General features: G+C 44.3%; 1 protein-coding gene across 2 annotated transcripts in view; it reads left to right on the forward strand.

Annotated features, from left to right (window-relative positions):
* TBC1D9 (TBC1 domain family member 9) overlaps positions 1 to 15970 on the forward strand; it is a gene marked incomplete at its 5' end in the record, with an annotated part of 101143 nt that overhangs the window by 54981 nt on the left and 30192 nt on the right. The window contains 7 exons of one of the 2 annotated variants that reach the window (XM_079714885.1): positions 1796 to 1914; positions 4717 to 4945; positions 5385 to 5646; positions 7429 to 7636; positions 12812 to 13018; positions 13922 to 14092; positions 14714 to 14864. In XM_079714885.1, the coding sequence (XP_079571011.1) occupies positions 1796 to 1914; positions 4717 to 4945; positions 5385 to 5646; positions 7429 to 7636; positions 12812 to 13018; positions 13922 to 14092; positions 14714 to 14864 (1347 nt within the window). The remainder of the gene's footprint in view (positions 1 to 1795; positions 1915 to 4716; positions 4946 to 5384; positions 5647 to 7428; positions 7637 to 12811; positions 13019 to 13921; positions 14093 to 14713; positions 14865 to 15970) is intronic. The other variant, XM_079714886.1, reaches the window with a different exon arrangement.

The following is a 15970-nucleotide window of genomic DNA, read 5'->3' on the forward strand; positions in this document are numbered from 1 at the left end:
TAGTGAGTCATTGATTGCTTTTCCACGTGGTTGACTATGGCCCTGAAGGAGTGAGCCATGGAAAGTGCCTGGGAAGAGCTCCAGACAATCTCTTCTTTCGTGTTTCCGTGGGGCTGCCTCTCCCCTCAGAAATTTGCTCTTCATCTTCTACAGAAGCATTCCATGTAGGCAATTTTTGGTGCTTAGGCTTAAAGTAAAAGAAAATGAACGTGGGTTTGGTTTGGTTTGGTTTTGCCTTTCCTCGATCAGCGGATCTGAAACCCCTCAAGCCTGCCTCTTATTCTCCAAGAGATTTTAGTTCTGTTCCTCACAGGTCTGAGTATAATTGTGGACACATTTTTATCTTCAACCTTTCCCAGTCAGGCATGAGAGTGAGATTCTGAGATAATTTGGATTGCTGGTGACAAAGAACAGAGAGAAGCCATTTTTAAGAAATCAATTAGGGCCTCCCTGGTGGCGCAGTGGTTGAGAGTCCGCCTGCCGATGCAGGGGATGCGGGTTCGTGCCCCGGTCTGGGAGGATCCCATGTGCCGCGGAGCGGCTGGGCCCGTGAGCCGTGGCTGCTGGGCCTGCGCGTCCGGAGCCTGTGCTCCGCAGCGGGAGGGGCCACAGCAGTGAGAGGCCCGCATACCACAAAAAAAAAAAAAAAAAAAAAAAAAAAAGAAATCAATTAAAAGATAACTTGGGGGCTTCCCTGTGGCACAGTGGTTGAGAGTCCGCCTGCCGATGCAGGGGACACGGGTTCGTGCCCCGGTCCGGAAAGATCCCACATGCCATGGAGTGGCTGGGCCCGTGAGCCATGGCCGCTGAGCCTGCGCGTCCGGAGCCTGTGCTCCGCAACGGGAGAGGCCACAACAGTGAGAGGCCCGCGTACCGCGGGAAAAAAAAAAAAAAAAAAAAAGATAACTTGGAAATCTAAGGAGACATCTGAAGGGGTGAATCATTCTTTAATTCTGAATTTATGTATATGATATGGATGATTTCTAACACACTGTTCTTCTGCAGGATCATTAATGATCCCAGAGCAAGAAAAAAAAATTGTTTTTAAAGGAAAGCAGTTTATTACAGTCTTGACCAACACGTTGTGTTGGCATCCCTGTTATGCCCTGCATTTGTGAGTAGAGAGTAGGGTGCCAGGTTATCTGTGCTACGAGGCTGAGGTTGTTTCAGTTTAGACGTTGCCAGGCGAGGTGACTTATGCTTCTGCTCTCTGATTTGGATGGAGGCTATGAGGATGACCTCATCCCATTACAATTCAGGGCAACTGTGCTGGTGAGACCCGGGCTGCTATTCCCTAGCGATAGTGCATTTTCACATCTCATTCATAATTGAAGGGAGTGAGGATCATTTTTTGCCCATTATAGGAGGTGGTTACATCAGCTCTCCTGTGACTTACCAGAGCCCTCATATTGTTGCAACTTAACAGCTGTAACCTAGTAGCCTACAAGATCTGCGTTACCCTGAAAAGTGCAGGTCCTCGGGGGAGAAAAGGGGATAGGGCTAAATCCAGAAAGTGAACAGGAGAAACGTTGCTGCCTTCTACTCTGAAAGCCTGTCCAAAAAGTTTCTGGACTCACCTGATCAGCCGTGACCATAACACAGTACTTACTCTTTGGGTTTCCACATCCTTCAGCATCTTCTGTGTGTCCCTTCTGAAGGAGAGAAAGCGTTTGAAGGCAGAGCTGGTGGGAACAGTGTTCTCCTTTCATGGCACTGCATATGGATGAAGTGAGCCTGGTTTTTAAAGTATCTTTTACTTGCTGACATCTATTATTATCATTTTACCTTCGTACAGGTGGGTCCAGAAAAGAAATCACCGAACACTGGGAATGGCTTGAGCAGAATCTGCTGCAGACACTCTCCATCTTTGAAAATGAGAACGATATCACCACATTTGTGAGAGGAAAAATACAGGTAGTGGTTTATTAACATGGAAACTTTTTTTTAAAAAAAAAACCTTTTCACTGGAAAGAGTTTCAAACTTACAGAAAAGTTGCAAAAATAAAAATTGTATAAAACACACCTGTAGACCCTTTACCCATGTTTCCCTGTTGTTAACAATTTATCCCATTTACTTTATTATTTGTAGGCTCCATTACTCTATTTTAGAGGAATTTCCCCCAGATGCTTCAGTGTGTATTTCTAAGAACAGAGCTCTTCTATTAAATAACAACACAGTGTTAGCAACAGTTATCGCCTGCAGTAAATTTAATATGAATACTATAATAGTTGGCACATATTCCAATTTTGTTAAATGACCCAATAATGTCATGTATAGCATTTTTTTCCATTCCAGTGCAAGATCCAGTCTAGGAAGCTATTGGATTAGTTTTTTGTCTCCTTCAGTCTGGATCATTCAATTACCTTTCTTTGTCTTTTATGACATTACTGTTTCTAAGTGTATGGTTGTTTTTTTAATAGGACATTTTTCATTTGGGGTTTTATCAGGTGCCCCTGACAAAAGATTTTGCTTCAGATTATGCATTCCTGGATGAGACACTTCGTAAGTGATCCTGTGTCCTTTCCGGAGTGTCTTTTCTGGAGGCACGTGACACCCGTCCACCACCCATTGGTGATATAAACCCAGCAAAGTGCTAGCCAATTTCTCCTCTGTAGAGTTACTACTTTTACCCTTGCAATTTTCTGTAGGAGGACACTTTCAGGTTCCACAAATATCCTGCTCTTTATCTACATTTCTCCCTTGCTTTAGCATCCATCAGCGATTTTTTTTGTTGAACCAATCTTTGTTGTGATGGTTTACAAAATGACGGTTTTCCAACTCCAGTGTCCCCTCACATTTACTAGCTGGCACTTCCACTCTAAGCAAGAGCCCTCCCTCTGTTTACCTTTTTATCTGTTTATTATTGATATGGACTTGTGGCTTCCTGTGCTTTTCAGTAGCTTCTGTTTCATTGCTGGGCTTATTTTGGTACGCACCCTCTCCCAGATTTGCTAGAGCCCCTATCAATTGCCTCCTTTTCTAAGTAAGATAAAATACTGAAACATTCATTATATTTTTTAAATTAATTTATTTATTATTTTTGGCTGCATTGGGTCTTCGTTGCTGTGCGCAGGCTTTCTCTAGTTGTGGCGAGCAGGGGCTACTCTTTCTTGCGGTGCATGGGCTTCTCATTGCGGTGGCTTCTCTTGTTGCAGAGCATGGGCTCTAGGCGTGTGGGCTTCAGTAGTTGTGGCTCATGGGCTCAGTAGTTGTGACACGCGGGCTTCAGAGCACAGGCTCAGTAGTCGTGGCGCACGGGCTTAGTTGCTCCGCAGCTTCCCGGACCAGGACTTGAACCTGTGTCCCCTGCATTGGCAGGCAGATTCTTAACCACAGTGCCAGCAGGGAAGCCCCCCAACTGCTACTTCTTATTAGTGGTTCTCATTCAGTCCCTTTCATCTATTCATTTATTTATTTCTTCTTTTCATTCTTACATATTTTTGGCTCCCCATCTGAAGGCACTGATAACTTTGAAATGTCACATAGGCTGTAGATGTGTGTGCCAACTGGGAAAGGTATTTCCATCCCTCTTCTCTCTGAAGTGGCTTCTTCTTCTCCTACACAGAGGTCCAGTGCCCTCATGCTGCCTCCTGGCTGTCTACAGTTCCATAGGATAGCACGCTACCAAAGCCTGCTCACCCTCAAAGCAGCCGATGTCTAAAATGGATCTCCCCTGGCCTCCATCAAAGCCAACATCTCTGTTCTCTCAGTGGAGTAGCACCAAAAGTAATTAGAGGAAACAACCTTACCTTAGATACTCTCAGGGAAGTACATTGCTACTACCGATGCCAGCCATTCAGTTCTCCCATATGACAGAAGAACAGGAGTCAGCAACTTGGTACTTAGTTTTCCAAGTTAGTTTTGCTAACTCAAACAATTTTAGACTTAGAAATCTGTGACTCTGCAGGACACAATAAAGACTAAGATATGGCCCCTTAAGATACATGCTAATTTGGAAAGACAACATATACCCTTTTAAACTTTTTTAAAATTTTTATTTATTTAATTTATTTATTCTTGGCTGCCATTGGCTCTTCGTTGCCGTGCGCGGGCTTTCTCTACTTGCGGTGAGCGGGGGCTACTCTTCGTTGCGGTGCCCAGGCTTCTCATTGCAGTGACTTCTCTTGTTGTGGAGCACAGGCTCTAGGTGTGCGGGCTTCAGCAGTTGTGGCTCGCAGGCTCTAGAGCACTGGCTCAGTAGTTGTAGCACACAGGCTTAGCTGCTCCGCAACATGTGGGATCTTCCCGGACCAGGGCTCAAACCCATGTCCCCTGCATTGGCAGGCGGATTCTTAACCACTGTGCCAGCAGGGAAGCCCTGGAAGGCGGATTCTTAACCCCTGGACCACCGGGGAAGTCCCTCATTGAGTTTTTGAGAAAGGCAGACGTTGGTTGACCTTTGGGATAAGTCTATCATGATAAGCTAGGAAAAGTAGAACTAGCAAAATCTTTTCATTCTAAGTGAACTTAAAAAAATGATTAGTACCAATAAACAGATATTAAAATTTATATTGCTCTTTGGAAATCTTTTAGTACACAAATGCTGCTTGTTAATTGGCTTAGAATTGGGGAGTTGGCTTTGAAAATAATTCAATTTTTTTAAACTCTAGCCTTAGAAATGTTTTGTTCCTTTCCAATTATGTACAAGATATGGGAAAAAGCAGCTCTAGTCATAGTGATACCAGTTGTGTGTTTTGTGCTTTATTGCTTCTTAGGGCATCATTGCAGAGTATAACAAAATCAATGATGTGAAGGAAGATGATGACACAGAGAAGTTCAAGGAAGCCATTGTGAAGTTCCACCGGCTGTTCGGAATGCCTGAGGAGGAGAAACTCGTCAACTATTACTCTTGCAGCTACTGGAAGGGGAAGGTTCCCCGACAGGGTTGGATGTACCTCAGTATTAACCACCTTTGCTTTTATTCTTTTCTGATGGGAAGGGAAGGTGAGTTCTCTAGAATTTCAGAGGGAAGCTTTTGAAAGTCTACTGAGGTTTGCCTGCCCTGAATGCATAAACCACATCCAAACATCAACAGTAATAAATCTGTAGTTGTAACTGAGCCAGCACTAATTTGTGATGATTTAACAATTGAATTCAATCATTTTTGGCTCCACGGTTGTAACGAAATTAGTTATGAAGTAGGAAAGATTCACCAAAGGTATAATTCATTTAGTAGACATGGACTTAAATCCGTACTAATTGTAACTCAGAATTTTTGTGGTCCAGGTTTGTCTGTTAAAACTAACAAACAGAACAATGATAAACATGGGTACATAAACTCAAAGGAGGTCAGTGAAATTGGGGGGCAGGGTTGTTAGTTTCCAGTATCTTGAAAGGATTTTGAGCAGCTGTGTGTTAACCCAGCCTTGTTCCCTGTGCTCAGCCAAGCTGGTTATCCGGTGGGTGGACATCACTCAGCTCGAGAAGAACGCCACGCTGCTTCTGCCTGACATGATCAAAGTGAGCACAAGGTCCAGCGAACATTTCTTCTCCGTATTCCTCAACATCAATGAGACCTTCAAGCTAATGGAGCAGCTCGCCAACATCGCCATGAGGCAACTCTTAGACAATGAGGGGTTTGAACAAGATCGATCCCTGCCTAAACTGAAAAAGAAATCTCCTAAAAAAGTGTCTGCTCTAAAACGGTAGGTGTCAGAGACTTAGAGTCTTTTACAGACTTTAGAAACAAGAAACATATCTCTTCCTTTATGAAAGTTATCCTTTTCTTAACAACTTCAAGGGGTTCAGAACAGTTTTCCAGGTATAGATGCAAAACTGAAAAAGACTACCTAAGGCACTCCCAGTTCATTAAGCGAGGCAGACATGACCAGCTCCAGTACAATGGGATGGGACCTCTTCTGTTCCTATGAGCAGAGCGCCATGAGCGCACACATGGGGAGATGGGCAGAGTGTGTAGGAAAGACCTCTCAGTGGAGCTGCTTGGAGCTGGGCTCTCAAGACACGGTAGACATTACTCATTCAGTGTCAGTAGGATGGATATTTCAGGCAGAGGGAATAACATGATGGGAGAAGCACAAGGGAAAAGCACAGAAGGAAGTTAGTCCATCACACGTGTGAAAGGTGGCTGGGCATGAGATGAAGCGAGGCTGCAGAGAGGCCTGGAAGTCTGGATCTGGGCTAGAGAGAAGGCGAGGGAAAAGCTGATGCTCTAAAGTGTGATGGTATGCATGGAATTACCCCTAACTGAGGTGGGGATGAGGGAAGGAAGAGCGTGTCCAAGGGATATGAGGGCTCAGTTTTGATGATGTTGAGTTGAGTTGCCTGCAGGACATCAAACTGGAATTGGCAGTCATTGCCATACAGCTGGTACCTGACAAGAAGTTATGGCAATTAAAATGCCTTTGGTGGTTTGAGACATGTTTTGATAGAGTAACAAGAGGATGGGTTACTGCAGTGGGTTGAATAGCATGTGAAAGGCAAGGCAAGGCAAGGCAAGGGCATTAGGACAGTACGGACTGCTTTTTCAAGAAATTCAATGGTAAAGGAGGGGGCTTGCTCATTTTAGAATGAAAAAGATTTGACCAGAGGATGGTATGAAGTAGGCAGATGGGAAGAATTTGTTGGTGAGGGGTAAGTGCAGGGACAGCAGGGAGCATGGAGATAAAGCTAGAAGAAAATGAATAAAAAGCGACATCTCATAGGACATGGAAAAGGATGCTTATGTGTGCTGATACATCTCCCTTTGAAACAGGGAAAGGAAGTAGGATGACATGAGGATGGAGTTGGTTTTGGAGACAGGAGGGAGGGAATTGGAGCGCCTGTCTCTGCCCTGTGAAGCCAGAAACTGGATCGTCAGGGGGCTGAAGGAGCATACAAGCTTGAGCAAAGAGGTTTAAATAACTGCCATGATGAACAGGAGAAAGGAACTCATTAGGGAAAAGATCATAGTTTCCTGAGGACCCAGATGAGGTTAGATACTCTGGTTGTCCTGGAGGTGGGTCGTTCTTGTGTTTTGGGCAGTTTTATTGTCTACTCAATGCGGACAGTGCCAGTCAGCAGATTCATGTGGCTTGCATGTACTTGCATTAGGTCGTTCTTAAAAGATAAGGCCCCAAGAGTGGCTCTGGATGAGTCATGGATAAATGTAATCATCTCTTAAGAAATTACTGTATTCTTTTAGAAAGAAAATTATTTCCTGTCCAGGCCTTGTTTTCCTAAGATCCTTTGACATTCACAGATACTGATTGCAAAATGGCTACACAAGGGACCTAAATATATTAAAATAATTTCATTATGCTTTGGGGTCATAGTTTGGAGTTAACGTCAGTAGAAAGCCAAGAAGGTAGGAATAAGTCTCACGAGATGGAGGAGGGGAAAGATGGGCTGGGGAACCTCCACTGCCGCATCATTTAGAGGTACTGAAACTTTTATTTTGTGTGGGGTGAGTTATTTTTGTTGCTTTCCAGCGATCTGGATGCCAGGGCAAAGAGTGAGAGATACCGTGCACTTTTCCGGCTGCCCAAAGATGAAAAATTAGATGGCCACACAGACTGCACCCTCTGGACTCCATTCAACAAAATGCACATTTTGGGGCAGATGTTTGTGTCCACAAACTACATCTGCTTTACCAGCAAGGAGGAGAACCTGTGCAGCCTCATTATCCCACTCCGAGAGGTAAGTGGCAGGTGAAAATGGAACTTTTAGGGTATTTTAAGAGTTTTACTGGTAATACTTTTCTGTGTATCTTTTACCAGCCGTGAGTTGGCTTTTAACCACAGGTGAGTGTTCATAATTCTTTGGTGGAATCTGCCACTCTTTATTTATTTATTTATTTATTTATTTTGCGGTACACGGGCCTCCTCTCACTGTTGTGGCCTCTCCCGTTGCGGAGCACAGGCTCTGGACGCGCAGGCTCAGCGGCCATGGCTCACGGGCCCAGCTGCTCCGCGGCTTGTGGGATCCTCCCGGACCCGGGCACGAACCTGCGTCCCCTGCATCGGCAGGCGGACTCTCAACCACTGAGCCACCAGGGAAGCCCTGCCACTCTTTTATTTGTTGTCATTGCTCTAAGTGACCATGGGAACTGCGAGATATTTTCTTCCAGAGACAGCTGATATTTTAAAATGTAGATTTCATTCTTGTTCCGGTAAGGTGAGGTCAACAGAGCAGATGACTGTCATTGAAAAGATTGCTTGCTATACTCACAGATTCCACTAGAGGGGGCACGCCATGCCGTGGGGACCACGCAGGGAAGCACCAGGGTGAGTCAGCCGGCAGAGAGGCTGGGGAAAACATGGGCAAGAGCCTTTATTGTGGTTTCCATGGGAAGAAACAGATGAGGCAGGGTAAGCAGGCTTAGGATTGGCAAACAATAATTTTGGCAGGCTCCAGGGCAGAGGGCCTATCCCTAGTTGTCTGGTATCTGGCCCTGGGGTGATGAGGGCAGGTGAATGTGGCCCTGAGTGTGAGAGCAGATATAGGAGGTCACTGGGGTACGGGCTTGGATTGGTTGCTTTGCCTATAAAAGGCCTGCTCACAGGTGAGTCCTTTACTATCTCCAGGGGTTGGCTAACTCTGGGTCAAAAAGGCCCCAAGATGTGAAAACATCAAATACAGAAGCTAGAAAATGTAGTTACTACACCTGACTCACAGCCTGAGCAGCTTGGTCTTCAGAGGAGACAATCTAGGTTGTGAATCAGAAAGCCAAGTGTTCAGATCTGTCCGGTTTGTCAATTCCTTGCATTAGAACCACTGGGACCGCTGGCCACAGTGGCAGATTCCTGAGCCCACCCCAGATCTTCTGGATCGCTGCAAGTTTTGGAGTCTGTATTTTAATAGAGTTCCAGGCTGATGCCCATAGACAGTGAAGACTAAGAAACATTACTGTATCTGGGGTGGAAGTGGGTTCTGTCGTGTCCTCACAGTGATAGATTATTCTGGTACTTGTATGGAAGCCTTGCTGTTTGGGGTTGAGAAGCAACTCAAAGTTAGGATGTCAAGGGCTGGCAGACCCGCCGTCTCTGACCTGGTAACTTTCAACTTACTCTAGTCCTTTTCTAGAAATTAAGATGGTTAGAAGCTTTGGCTATTTAATCAAGAGTGACCCTTTATTAAGATTCTTTATAGTAAAGGATTCAAGTTTCCTTCTTTTCTCTTTTTTAAAAAAATCATTTATGTAAGCAAATTTTCTTGTTTTTTTTTTCTTGTTTCAAAAATATTGCATCATTATCACAGAAAATTAGTAAAAATACAAATAAAAAGGAAACAAAATTCAGTCCTAGTCCCACCCTTCAAAGACGACCATGTTAACATTCTGCTGTACAGCTTTTCAGGCTTTATATGCATTGCTGTGTATATGTCATTTATATTATTTAGATATAAAACATAAAGAATTTTTATTTTTTTCTTAATTCCCTTAACAGTGGGTGTACACTAAACTTTTCCCCATATCATAAAATATTCTTTTACAATGTAACTTTTAGTGACTGCATATTATTCCATTAATGGATATGTATAATTTATTTCTTCTTTTTAGGTTACCTGTGCTTGGACCTTTGCATTGTTTTTAGTTTTCTCCCAATCATATGTATAATTTTCCTTAATTGATAAATTCCTAGAAGTTTAATTGGTGGATCAAAAAGAATGCAAAATGTTAAGCAATTGAAAAATCTAGTTCTCCTTCTTATAGGGTGAACTAACTGGTATTATAACACATTTGGAGGCCAGGAATTGTTGGGAGTGAATTCTGAGATGGATAATTCATCAGGACTTACAATTGGCTCTGAAAGGCATTTCATGACTTTTTCCAGCAAACTTTGTCTTAGGGAGTTACTAAACTCTGTGTGTGTGTGTGTGTGTGTGTGTGTGGTGTAATTGACATAACATACTAGTTTCAGGTGAACAAAGTAGTGATTTGATATTTGTATATATTATAGAATGATCACCACAATAAGTCCAGTTAACATCTATCACCATATGTAGTAACAAGGCTGCTACTAAAAATTTTCTTCATCAAGTACTACCTGAACACAGTAAAGCAGAGTGACCTGGACTGGCTAGGGAAACCCATCCTGGGATTAAGAATGTACCGTGAATGTGTCATTTATGAATCTGAGTGAGTCATCACTGTTTATTCAGAGAGAACTCAGGAGCAGAGAGGGGCTGGGAGCTGCTGTCCAGACGTCTACTCTCCTGTTCCCCACCTCCTGGTTTGGTCCAGGCGCTCTGTGTACATTTTAGTGTGATTTATAATAGGATGGTGAGAGTTCGGGGGAATTGAGAGAATAGTGGTTAATGTCCTCAGCCCATCTTCTGCTTGCTAGTTTTCCCCAATAGGCGGTAGGGCAAAGATCATTCAGTCCCATTTCAGGGTAAGTCAGAAGGGGGACGATGGTAGAGGCAGCATTTAAAAATAAAGCGTGCTGTGGTTGGAGGGTGCAGCTTTAAAGAAATGCTCAGTGAGACAGCAGTGCCCTGTCCTGTAACCTGATGAATCGCTGAGGTATGTTCATGGTAAATCCCGAACCTCGACTAATGGAAGAAGCAAAGGACTTAATGTAATTTTTATTACCTCTAGGTATGATAATGACAGAAAAACACTAGAACGAGGCTCCCACCCTCCATCCAGGTCTGTGTGAGTAGAGGTGGTGTCTCTGCGAACTGACTTAAGCTGATTGATGAGCAGGACCCTCCGTGGGAACACTGCCTCCTCCTTGGAACGGCTACGTTTAGGATTGTGTAGACTAGGAATTGTTGTTTTATTTAACTTTTTATAAATAAGTAGAAATATTGACTGGAGATTGTTAATATATATTCTACATACAGACTTAAGGTAGACCAAATCGGATACATGTTAAATGTTTACACAGAATCATATTGCTGTCGATTTTATAGAAATTACTGAGGCAGCAAAGCAGGAGGATAAAGTGAAGTGATCAGGGTCCTCATTAGAGATTCCAGATAAAGTCTCTCTTCTCTTTCAATGATAAATTACCTTGTAAGTGTTCCGTACGACACACCAAGATTTGATTAAATTTGATCTATTTTGTAACCCAAGTTGGTAACGAAAATGTGTCTCATTATTCTGTAGAATATTCGGATATAGCTGTTGCCCGTTCCTGGTGGCACAAAGCTTATGGGGTAGAATTCTACTAGAACTCATTTGCCAGTGAAAAATAGGTTGTAACCCGTGGGAACCTTCCTAGGTTTTCTGAGGGAGCTTTCTTGCTGTCTCTGTATTCATGATCCTGCTAGATACAGGACTTTCCACTTTGACTTCATCACGATGCACGTGATGTCTGTGTTTGAGGCAGAGAACTTGAACCTTTCATTCTCTTGACATCTGTCATTTAATCTCAGATGCCTGGTGCCTAAAAGAATCAAAAAATCTACTGAGAGAAAAGGAAGTTTTTATCAGTCTTTTAAAATAAGCATGTCTGAAGTGTCATGGGAAAATCCTTTTCATGATAAAGAAGTTGGGTTTTTTCCCCCCAATTTCTCTAGCTTCTTTTGCATTGAGGGAAAAGAACACTTTTATGTGCAACTCCAGGTATCTCGGAGATTCCTTTTAAAAAGTGTAAGAATATATATCTAACTTGTACATATTTATGAAGTCTGAGAACAGAAGACAGGTCCTGCAGTTTTTCCCTTTATGGACCCCAGTAATATCTGTTTGCACTTGGGACCATGCACCTTTTTAGGCAATTCCAAGAAGTTCCTTCGCCTTGAAGGGGAGAAAAGTTTTTAAAGTTCTGCTTGGGAGGAAATGTATTTCACACGAAAATGCTGATGAAGAGGTTGAAGTTGAACCTGTCTAGACTGGTTACGTGTGGAAATGAAGGAGGGAAAGAAACTCAACTCTACAGAGTCAGAGCTGCTGCAAATAAACCATTTATCTAGGGCTGGCCTTGAGGTTTTCTTCCTAATGTACTAAAGAAAAAGGTTGTAATGCGTTTCTCCTAGTCTCCAGTTGATGAAAATCCTATTATAAGCCACCAAATATATGTCGTCATTTCAAAGCTAAAACACATGCTCCTCTTTCCTACTTTTCTCCTGACGTGGTAGACTTACTTCACCGCACATGCTATGCGTGCGCGCACGCACACACACACACACACACACACACACAGAGTCAGCCAATGCAGATAGGGTTGCAGTTAAGCTGTTTACGTCATGTCTGTTCAGAATCGAGCCTTTAAAACTTCGAAGTGGTAAGAGGTGAGGGATGCAAAGCCCTGGAGTCTAAATGAGACGCTTGATGGATTGGTGGTGTTTTGAAAGCCATCCCCCCATGAAGCTGGTAAAAGGGCGCAGTGTCATCGGTTGTTTCTGTCTCTTACAGATGAAGCAACAGCTAGGAGTCCTCCCTCTTATGGTTCTATTAAATTTTAATGAAAATCAAAGAATTCCTTTACAACAAGGTTTCTCAACCTTGGCACTATTGGCATCTTGGGCTGGACCTTGTTGGGGGCGGGCTGTCCTGGGTCCTGTGCACTGCAGGATGTTTAGCAGCATCCCTTCCTCTACCTATGAGATGCCAGTGGTACCCTCCACTTGTGACTACTGGAAGTGCCTCTAGATGTTGCCAAATGTCTCCTGGGGGGCAAAAATCCCTCTCGATTTATAACTACTAATTTAGAAAGACCAGCAAGATGATTCCAGCTCCAGTTTGATTTGTTATGAGCTGTTTTATTTTATTGGAACAGGGCTAAAGAATCTCAACTTGCCTCAGTAAAACAGAGGAGGTTTCTACAGAGATTTAAGAGTGTTGTGTTCTTTCTAGTGCTGCTCAGAGGTTGCTGTCGGATAATCCCTGGAAAATAATACTCTCGGTGTCCTGTTTCTTTTCAGGTGACGATTGTAGAAAAGGCAGACAGCTCCAGCGTGCTCCCCAGTCCTTTATCCATCAGCACCAAGAACAGGATGACCTTCCTCTTTGCCAATTTGAGAGACAGAGACTTTCTAGTGCAGAGGATCTCTGATTTCCTGCAACAGACGACCTCCAAAATATACTCGGACAAAGAGTTTGCAGGAAGCTACAACAGTTCAGATGATGAGGTCCGTGGAAGGCACCTGCAGGTGTTTTGGTTCATCTTATTACTCTTCCCCGGGGGTGTTCACCTCCCTGTCTGTTAGCCTGATCTTGAAGCTTTGCAGCTGTGCTAAGATGAACCACCTACTCTGATGTCCAGAGCAGTATCTCATTTAAATCTCATGGAGTTTATGTTTGGGATCATAGGGCCAGACAGAATCTTAGAGATCATCTGGTCTAACCCTCTTCTTTCACTGTTGAAAGCATTATTAAGTAATTTGTCCTGGTTACATAGCAAGTGACTCTGGTCTATATAGGTGACCTTGTTGGGAATGGTCACAGAGGTCACTAAAAACTGAAATACAACATCATTATGATGATTTTAGGATGATAAAATACGAATTGTATCCCTATTGAATTAAGCCCTAGACATCCAAAGAACTGGAGCCCTGAAAGATACGTAATTAGCTCAAGTGATAGAGCAACTTACTAGCAGCTAAAATACATGGCAAAAATGGTGAGCTCATGAGTAACGTCCCTGCCCGTCTTCCTGCTCCAAGCTTCTGTAGGCATTTCTGAGGCACCAGAAGCTAGAGAGGAGGTAAGGGAGGTGATCCCATTAGCAGCTGATTCAACCACATCATGCTTTGCATTCATACTAATCAAAGAGACACGTGGCCACCCAGTTTGTTGTAAAAATGCATCTAAAATACAGAGGAAACCTATTTTGGGCATTGAAGCTCTGTGGCCCATGACCCCATCAAATCCCCATCAAAGTGCTGGCTTGCTGCCTTTCTCCTGTTTTGTCACGTCACAAGAAACCTCTTAGGGACCATAACGTAGCTATTGGTGTCTGTCCAGAGGATGCTGAAGAAGTAGATTCTGTAGCCAAAAAGGTTCCAGCATCTTGTTGCTCTCTGCATCGGCAGGTGTATTCTCGGCCCAGCAGCCTCGTTTCCTCCAGTCCCCAGAGAAGCATGAGCTCCGATGCTGATGGTGAGCGCCAGTTTAACCTCAATGGCAACAGCGTCCCCACGGCCACACAGACCCTGATGACCATGTATCGGCGGCGGTCTCCCGAGGAGTTCAACCCGAAATTGGTGGGTGCCGCCTCCTCTTGCCCAGAACTTTCTATATTAGAACAATAACGTTTAAAAAATCTTTTTAAATAAAAGTAAACTCATCAACATGTCAATAGATATTTTCCTACAAGTAAAGGATATTTTGTTGAAGAAACACAAATTACACATAAATATAACATATAATGACATGGTTATATGTCATTGGGTTTCAGAGTGGCTTCATCGTGGAAGGAGATGAGTTATAGAGGGTACAGCTGACCTTTTTTGGTCTTGTTTTTAACTATTGTGTAAGTCAGCCAACAAATAAGTACGTAATGTCTCAGGCCACATTTAAAAAACATCCACTGTTTCACTTGGAAGTATAGACATAAAGCCATAAATATCATTTGCATTCTGCTGACTCATCTCAGGTAAGTACAATTCTGACTCTAGGACAGAAAATTTCATGGCAGATCCACGGGCATACATGTGTCATATCTGGGAAGGACTCGAGAAAATCTGAGTTCTTTGTTCTCATGAATTCTGTCCAGAACTTAACTGCTCCATTCACCAGGGAAAGTGTTCTGACCTTCCATCGAACTTGTCCTAACCATTGTCGAAGTACTTTGGGATGTAGTGATGCTTCATTATCCCTTTCAGGCCAAAGAGTTTTTGAAAGAGCAAGCCTGGAAGATTCACTTTGCTGAGTACGGGCAAGGGATTTGCATGTACCGCACGGAAAAGACACGGGACCTGGTGCTGAAGGGCGTACCCGAGAGCATGCGCGGGGAGCTCTGGCTGCTGCTCTCAGGTATGGCCGGGCTCCGGGTGGGAGCACTGGGGACCCCGGGGCTGGCCTTCCACCTTCCATCATGCATCAGGGCTCTTTCAAATAGGTAACCCCCTGATTCAGTGCTAGATCGCAGTTCCTTGCCAGAGTGTTGAATTCCCTCAGTAAAAATACAGGACACAGGGTTTCCCTGGTGGCACAGTGGTTGGGAGTCCGCCTGCCGATGCAGGGGACACAGGTTCGTGTCCCGGTCCAGGAAGATCCCACATGCCGCGGAGCGGCTGGGCCCGTGAGCCATGGCCGCTGAGCCTGCGCGTCCGGAGCCTGTGCTCCGCAACGGGAGAGGCCACAACAGTGAGAGGCCCGCGTACCGCAAAAAAAAAAAAAATACAGGACACATATTCAACAGACCAGATGTGGAAGACACCATCCCTCGAGTCCTCATAACCTCTTCTGTTCCTTCACTAACTCTATTTAGGCTAAAATGGAGACTGAAGAAAAAGAGTATATAATTCTTTGTGATTTTTGGAGTCCTTTTTCTCCTTTCCCAGCTGTGTCAGCTTCATTGAGGATTTTTTTTTTTTTTTTGCGGTACGCGGGCCTCTCACCGTTGTGGCCTCTCTGTTGCGGAGCACAGGCTCTGGATGCACAGGCTCAGCGGCCATGGCTCCCGGGCCCAGCCGCTCTGCGGCATGTGGGATCTTCCCGGACCAGGGCATGAACCCCCGTCCCCTGCATCGGCAGGCGGACTCTCAACCACTGCGCCACCAGGGAAGCCCGAGGATGTTTAAGTGTGGCACTCCGTCAGAGTCTTCACTGGGTTGGGGGAGAGGGTAGAAATGAAGGAATCGAAGAAGCTTCTCCTTGATTTTTGCCACCTCTTGAATTTGCTGGTTATCCCTGGAGACCAGGAAGAGAGGCCAGAATCAGCCCTGGGAACGAAAGCCTACCTGGATCATACACTCCAAGCTGGAGATGCCGGGAAGGACAGAAGGGGACGTGTCCTGGACCCATGGGAAAGCTGTGTCCATCCTCACAGGCCCACTGCCAGGCTCATGCCCAGATACAACACTGTCAGGTTAAACCTTTGAGCCCTGCTACAGAAGCCAGAGGTCCTTCGGGCTAAG

The sequence above is a fragment of the Hyperoodon ampullatus genome, assembly GCF_949752795.1.
Source record: "Hyperoodon ampullatus genome assembly, chromosome: 1".
NCBI classification, from domain to species: domain Eukaryota; kingdom Metazoa; phylum Chordata; class Mammalia; order Artiodactyla; family Ziphiidae; genus Hyperoodon; species Hyperoodon ampullatus.